Source organism: Nelumbo nucifera, chromosome 3, assembly GCF_055504915.1.
Source record: "Nelumbo nucifera cultivar China Antique chromosome 3, China Antique-T2T, whole genome shotgun sequence".
NCBI classification, from domain to species: Eukaryota; Viridiplantae; Streptophyta; class Magnoliopsida; order Proteales; family Nelumbonaceae; genus Nelumbo; species Nelumbo nucifera.
In genome coordinates, this window is record NC_142651.1 from 1,372,102 (window position 1) to 1,379,947 (window position 7,846).

A 7,846-nucleotide genomic window follows, 5' to 3' on the forward strand; every position below is an offset into this window, starting at 1 on the left:
GATTTTAAGTGATATGGGCTCTTTTGATTCTCCTTCATCCATTTCTTTATTTTGTTCTTCTTAAGAAATTGTCTCTTTGTTGACATCTTTTGTATCAATCTCTTAGATAAATTAAATATAATTTAAGCCTTCAAAAAATTCAAAAAAAAAAAAGTGATATTGGCATCATTCTTAAAGTAGCCATTCATTTTAAAAAAAAAGAGTCATTCAGTTAAGCATAACCTCAATCAATTTAAGCATTTATCAAAAAAATAAAATATAAAATACAAAAAAAAAAAACATAACCTCAATCCATTAACGTATCATACTTATCTACTGTCCTCTCCAGCTACATTTAGGTGATTCTAGTCTGCTGCCCATGGATATGCTACACACCTATCCCCACAAGACACCACAACCATTCACCGAGAACATTTCTCTATAAATGACAACATAGAAATAAGAGAAATGTGCTGCAAGGTCTTGCGGGGAGGTGTGGGTAGCGTTAATGTTGGTAGCAGATCCAAGCGGTAAACATTTACGTGGTTGATCCAAGCTCACGTCAGTATCCTCATCCGATGTTGGACCATTTTCTTCCAAACCTAGCATTTGACGTAGAAGAAAAGTCCAAGAAACAAGGTTTACTTTTGTCTCGTAGTGCAGGGCTAGTGCACGGAAACTAGGCTCTACTTAAACCTAAAACCTTGCCCCGGTGCTGAACTTAGTGGAGCGTAGACCAGCGTTGTCTAGCCATTTTTCTTTGCTTTTTCCTTTACCAATTACAGATGCATAACACACGTAGAGCATCATAGGTTGATATTGTGGATTGGAAGTGGAACATCATGCATGGGACCCATGTGAAAGGATGTACGGTTCTTGATGCAATCGTAAGCGGGACAAGAAAATCAAGTGATACCCAGCATCCCTTCTCCAATCTCCACGCAGTGGAGAGGAACAGCAGGAGTAGGAGTACGAATCCAGCATTTGAATTGACCAGGAAAAAGAAAAAGAAAGAAAGAAAAATAAGCATTTGACGCGTCTCTAATTCATTTATAATCAGCAGTAAATTATCCGTGATAAAGAGAAGAAAAAAAATCAGAAACTTAAGATAAAATAATAAGAAATAGGGGAAAAGATAAAACAAGAGATCTAAGACGGCCAGGAAAGTACAGAACCCAGCCTTTCAGAGAAGAACTGACTGAGCTGAAGCACCTGGCTCTTTCTGTACTTTCCTGCATTCACATTGCCCCAAGAAAATATTATTAATTTCTTATATATATTTATTCTCACGTTAAATTACCCATTAAAATACTTTTTTTACCAGGGTGCTCTATAATATACTACTCTTTTGTTTTACCACTAATATTTTTTCTTTTTTCTTTTTTCTTTTTTTTTTGGGTGAAAATGAGGGAATACCACTAGTAATTTTTCTTAATAGCGATATCCATCAAAGTACTCGACTGTAACAGGCTAACAGCCGAACTGGCTTTGCAAATAACCATGAGCTGTGAAATCTTTCGTCAGAAATGCTATGAACCCAAAGCCAAAAGCCAAGCACCACTTCTCTGTCATCATCTCTAAGCCGTATCTTAACTAAATTATGAGTGTTAAATCATTATTTCTTACACATTTCTTTCATTACGTATCTTTTTGGTCCATTTTTGTGCCCTTTTAAGCCATTTAACTTGTAACAACTACTTATATTTTGTCACAGGTTCTGCAGGCGATGGTCTTTGCCCAAATCATCTAAGCTCGTTTTATACCTGCTAGAGCTACTTATGATACTTGTGATGCTTTGAACATATTTTACAAAGCTTTGCCCAAAGTTTTAAAAACCAATGTTTTTCACCGCTCTTGACCTGGCTGAACCGTCATCCAGTCAGGATTCTGGGTCTGGTTCAGTCAATACCCACCAGTTGGTCAAAAATTATTGATTTAGTTAAGAACCTTTCAATTCGATCGGATTGACTGTTGATCCAGTTGACCTGATAATCGGGAGCAGGTTGCATATTTAACGCATATAAACTTTTGGAGGCCACAATTTGCATTTTGATGTTCGATTGAAGTTTCTTTTTTTTTTTAATTTTTCGAGATCTATGCATCCCAAGGAGCTGTAGGCACCCTTGGCCCGCTATTTTTCGCAAAAAAAAAAAAATCTCTTTTTCGACCTCAAATTGCAATTTTTCATATTGTTTATAAAATAAAAAGCATAAATTAAATATAAAATAATACATATAACATATGTAAAACATATTTACACACACACACACACATATATATATATATATATATATATGCGATGATGTGGCACGATTTGAACCTTTTCACCCGATCAGTCGAACGGTGACCCATTATCTGGAGGCAAAAATGGTTCAGCCTTTGGGTCGATTTTTAAAACATTGTTAAAAACTAACATAGAACCAACATAAAACCGTTTTGGGGTTAACGGTTCAACTATTTGATTCGAACAGATAGCTCATTCCAACTTAAAAATAAAAATAATAAAAATAAAAAATGGTCAAAACCATTGAACGAGTCAAATGGGCCGACAATTCAACTGCTCAAGTCAACGAATCATTAACCAAATCATCAATTTTTGACTAAGGACCAAATTAAGAATGAAACGGAATCAATTGTTGGACCAAATGGTCCGACCGTCTAAATAAACGATGGTTCAAAACATTGGCTTTGCCAAAATCACTTAAGTAAATGCTCAATCCAACAGAACATAAATCAAACAAAGATTGACATGGTCTTTTTAATCATCACCCAATTAGGCATGAATCAGTGCAAATACAAAGTTTACAAATACTACATGTAAGGTTTTGCAGTAAAACATATTTTTATTTGCACTCTTCGCAATACAAATATGTGCAACAGAAAACCTTGTATTACGATATTTTCTGAACTTTGTATTTGTATACCATACATACTATACAGATTTGTTTCCAAGAGAGGTGCTAATTAACAAAGTCAGCCTCAACTTTTTTGAGATTTGTTTCCAAAAGCCCTCTTTCTCTCCCAAGTAATGAGGATTGAGGACTGAGTACGATGGACTCGAGGTTCACCGACTTCACCACAAAAAACCTACAGCTTTGTGGATTTCCCATGGCTCCTTATTCAAAGGAGTGCTAAGTAGCCATCACAGCCATTAGGTTATCCGCTCCTTGGTGAATAGAATGTATTCATTCGAAAATAGGTTACTATTCATTAATCAAAAACATTTTAAATAATTCATAAGCATGTATACAAATTTATGTAAACATGCAAATAAAGGATGCAAATATAAATTCACATTATAATAATATGCATAAACCAGGTTGGTCTGCTCATTTACAAAAAATAATATATTTTATAACCCATCAGTAATTTTTTTCAAGTCCTGAAAATATATACTAAAATATCTCTTTTTGTCTAAAAAAGCACCCTAAAAATCTCGAGAATATTATGTATGTCTCAGATGAACCATTGGATTTATCATTATAAAGTCAAACGATGAATAGTAGTTGAAATTACAAAATTGGTCTTTTGATGGTTGGCCTGATCGGGCTCCAGCCTGCAGAGCCATATAATACAACTGTAATCTCAACGATTCAGTGGGACCCCGTTCACTCCGGCCCATACGTGTATACGTGTAATGCCAATAAAAACCGTCTATATTTAACATTAGGGTTTATTCGAACCGTATAATGAAATGATATCGCATCAAAAGTTGATTCACGCCAGATAAAACAGTCCTCCGTCAAGGTAAATAAATAAGGACACCAACGATAGATTCGACTCAAATTTTGACGGGTCTCTGTTTTTTTTTTCTTTTTTTCTTTTTGTTTATTATGAATTAAGTTTTAATTTTTAAGTGAATCACCAAAAAAAAAAAGAAATTAAGTGAACGAGAGCACGTTATTTATACGTTACAGCGAGGGTATTTATGTAACATCAAACAGTGGACTTTATAGGACCGTGAAGGCGTGAAGTCGATAACTATTTCCGGGCTTTCATAGAGAGTGTGAGTGAGTGAGTGAGTGAGAGAGAGAGAGAGAGTTTCACTTTGCACTTTGGCTTTTGTGATGGACCCCGACGCCTTCTCTGCCAGCTTATTCAAGTGGGACCCTCGAGGAGGAGCCGCACCGCCGGCGAATCGTCTCCTTGAAGCGGTGGCACAGGCCCCAGCCTACCCCACTATACGACCGAGGGAGCTGGGAGGGCTGGAGGATTTCTTCCAGGCCTATGGTATCCGATACTACACGGCGGCCAAGATAGCGGAGCTAGGGTTTACTGTAAGCACACTTTTGGACATGAAAGACGAGGAGCTCGACGACATGATGACCAGCCTCTCACAGATCTTCCGGTGGGAGCTTCTCGTCGGTGAGAGATATGGCATCAAGGCCGCCGTTCGGGCCGAGCGGCGCCGCCTCGAAGAGGATGAAACCCGGCGACGCCACCTTATTGCATTAGACACCACTAACGCACTTGACGCTCTATCCCAAGAAGGTTGGTATAAGCTCCACTTGACACCTGGTATTACATTACATCATCACCATTACAATATGGATTATGTTTTCATTTCAAGATTTTTTAACTAACGTGAACCTGTAGTTCCAATACGCCGGATTTGGTTGGCTTCATGGACCGATGGACGATCACGATGCTAGCATATATATGTTCGATTTGCCATGAAGTTTCTTGTTTTCCAATTAAACCAGGGCGTCTAAGCGAAAAAGAATGAGAAGACCGACCCATCACACTAAGCTATATATATTTCTTTTGACGCTGACGTTGTAACCAGGGCTTTCGGAAGAACCGGTGCAACAAGAGAAGGAGGCGGTGGGGAGCGGCGGAGGAGCAGGCGGTGGGGGTACGTGGGAGGTGGCAGGCGCGGAAAGGAAGAAAAATAATCGTCGAAGGAAGACGCCGTCGAGAAGCGGGGACGAGGACGAAGATGATGAAGCAGCGGAGGATGAGGAGGGTGGAGTTGGCGGTGGGGAGCGACAGCGAGAGCATCCCTTCATAGTAACGGAGCCCGGTGAGGTGGCTAGGGGCAAAAAGAACGGGCTTGATTATCTATTCCATCTGTATGAGCAGTGTCGGGAGTTCTTGATCCAGGTTCAGAACATCGCCAAGGAGAGAGGCGAAAAGTGTCCTACCAAGGTAAGTAACGTACTCACTAATAAATAAATAATTTTAAACTCAATTCAACTCCTTGGGTTCGGTTGCAGCAGCCAGCACCGCGAGTGGTGAAGTTGATCGACCGACCTCATAGTCATGGGCAGAGTTGAGAGTTGGCTTTGGGCTTTTGCTCAGAGGCCAGAGAGGCATTGACGGAAGGTCAAATCCAGAGTTTGTAAGCGTAATCGTTTGTTGTAGGGGGGGGGTGGAGTAGGGTAGGGAGCGCTCAGTGCAGCCCCTTTCAGGCAGGCTTCAGCCCTTTGCTTGAGACGTGAGGTTTGCACTGAGAGACTGGTTACCATATCGACGTAGTACACGGTAGAGGACAGCCGGAGTACTGTCACTTGCATGGTTACCGGCTGACTCACGCGTAATGACAAAAGTACCCCTATCAATAGCTATGTGCCTTTTTTTTTTTTCTTTCTTTAACTCGTTCAGAGTAGTACACGTTCAGACTAGAGGGAGGGTTACCCGTCTCGGTTCACGTGTAAATGACCGGTTGCAGGCTTACTTGTTAGATGTTTTGTTTGTTTGAGTAGTTTTATTTTTATTTACCAGGTGCCGACCATTAACCAACTATATTATGCGCATATGTAATAATAAGGTATTAGACTATTAGGGCGGTGGGGCAACCTTACGTCCTTAGGAGGCCCATGGCCCGTGGCCCGTGGCCCATTCATTTATTTAATAATTATAATTATGGGCTGGGGAAGCTACATATAAACGGAATGCATGTGCATTTGGTTAATTTGGTTGTGAAGTGAGAAATGAGAAATTTACGTACCACAGGTGACGAACCAAGTGTTCAGGTATGCAAAGAAGGCGGGGGCAAGCTACATAAACAAGCCGAAGATGCGACACTATGTACACTGCTACGCGCTGCATTGCCTGGATGAAGAGGAGTCGAACACGCTGAGGAGAGCATTCAAGGAGAGAGGGGAGAACGTGGGGGCGTGGAGGCAGGCGTGCTACAAGCCGTTGGTATCAATGGCAGCACGACAAGGATGGGACATCGACGCCATCTTCAACTCTCACCCACGCCTTTCCATCTGGTATGTCCCCACCAAGCTCCGTCAACTCTGCCACGCCGAACGCAGCAACGCTGTTTCTGCTTCTGCCTGCTCTTCTTCTTGCGCTACCATCGCTCCCCCCTCTACCTTCTAACCACTACCCACTCTACATTTCCCTTTTATATATTTATTATATAATTATATATAGAGAGAGAGAGGGAGAGAGGGAGAGAGACTGAGAGAGCGAGATATGTTTCACTTCACGCTGTGTCGTCGTCGTCGTCGTCATATATTAGAGCATAAACTACTACTTCGTATGATATGATGGATACTTGATATTTTACTTTGGTATCGTAGTTAAGGATGATGATTTAAAATGCTTGTTTTATGATTATCAGAATGAACCATCACCACACAACCCCGCTTGTATTATTGTACTTTGGTATACTTTTAGTTTTACATTATGAGTTGTGACACCGAGTTCCACCAACTTAGAGGCTGGCTGAGGTTTTTATCGCCACGCCAGTGATTTCTACACCTATATTTATCCAATAGCCAATCGAAACTTAAGTACATGTTCGGATCGCACGAGTGGGTTTGGACTTTGGACTCAAAGTTCTATTCCCTGAATTGGAATGACCGGCTCCACCCTGCGGCAAAAGTAGCCCCAAAACGTGGAACCATGACAGCTTTAATTATTTGTTTCATCCATCCATATGGCTAGTGTTGGGGCCCGGGGGTTCCTGATTCAATTTCCTACATCGAAGAGAGGTGAAGAATGCCTTGGACAAAAAGTTGCAGGAGTCCAAATCCAAAAAAGAAAAATAAAATCCATCAAGTTAAGCAGGACTTGGGTATCAACTTACCATATGAAAAGGCATTAAAAATTCATCCACCCGAATCAGATTCGATTTTAATGGGCCTCTCTATTTGGGCCCCAGATTCCCTCCCCACAAAACTCTATACACACCCTTCCCAATCACATGTGTGTTAAATTTATGGAGAGATGTTCCTAATGTATAGATCGGGCGAATGTTTTCAGAGTTCTTGTGGAAAGAAAATCCCATCCTCTATTTGGCCTTTACACTCCACACCTATAGAAGTAAAATATCAAAAATTAAGAATCACTTGGCATTAAAGCAACAACGATTTGAAGCCAAGGAATAACCAAAACAAAAATCCCTTGCAATGCTCCAATATATTCCTGCCCCTGCAATTATTAGGCTTCCCCCAACTAGAAAAATAGATTCACCCTCTTACTCTCTTAGCATTGCTTGATGCTGATGCAATTATAGAGTTGAGTGGATGAACTGTCCAGTCAACACTTAACAGGGTAAGTGGGAAACAACCATTTCCGTTTTAAACTATTTAAGAATAAAACCACAAGTCTCCAAGATATGGAACGATTGATTTTTTTTTTCCTTTTTTTGATATTCATTCTTGTACAAATACACTTCGGTAAGGTTGGAATTTATCTGACCTCCCTTCTAGAATTTTTTTATTCACATAAATACATAATGATGGCCACAGAGAGACCACGTATGCGAGTGAAGCAGACAAACAGCCTAGGCACAGCAAATTCCATGCAACTTCACCAACCATTTGGTGCCTCTCCGTGTCTTTGGTATCTACCCGGCCCTGACTCCTGACGAGTGACGCCATGAATAAATGAAGCAGCTCAAGAGAAATAA

At 40.5% G+C, this 7,846-nt stretch overlaps 1 protein-coding gene across 1 annotated transcript; it reads left to right on the top strand.

Annotated features, from left to right (window-relative positions):
* The first annotated feature begins 3,945 nt into the window (after positions 1-3,945).
* LFY (floral meristem identity control protein LEAFY) lies at positions 3,946-6,549 on the top strand. Its single transcript, XM_010252208.3, has 3 exons — positions 3,946-4,470; positions 4,766-5,127; positions 5,935-6,549. Exons 1-3 carry the CDS (start codon positions 4,047-4,049, stop codon positions 6,307-6,309), a joined length of 1,161 nt encoding a protein of 386 aa, XP_010250510.1. The 5' UTR covers positions 3,946-4,046; the 3' UTR covers positions 6,310-6,549.
* Positions 6,550-7,846: the final 1,297 nt, after the last annotated feature.

What these genes read in the sequence shown, in the direction of transcription:
- LFY (XM_010252208.3), top strand. Translation starts at nt 4,047, where the DNA reads ATGGACCCCGACGCCTTCTCTGCCAGCTTATTCAAGTGGGACCCTCGA. An exon ending in TGACGCTCTATCCCAAGAAG is followed by an intron (nt 4,471 to 4,765) that starts GTTGGTATAAGC and finishes CGTTGTAACCAG; the next exon opens with GGCTTTCGGAAGAACCGGTG. An exon ending in GCGAAAAGTGTCCTACCAAG is followed by an intron (nt 5,128 to 5,934) that starts GTAAGTAACGTA and finishes TACGTACCACAG; the next exon opens with GTGACGAACCAAGTGTTCAG.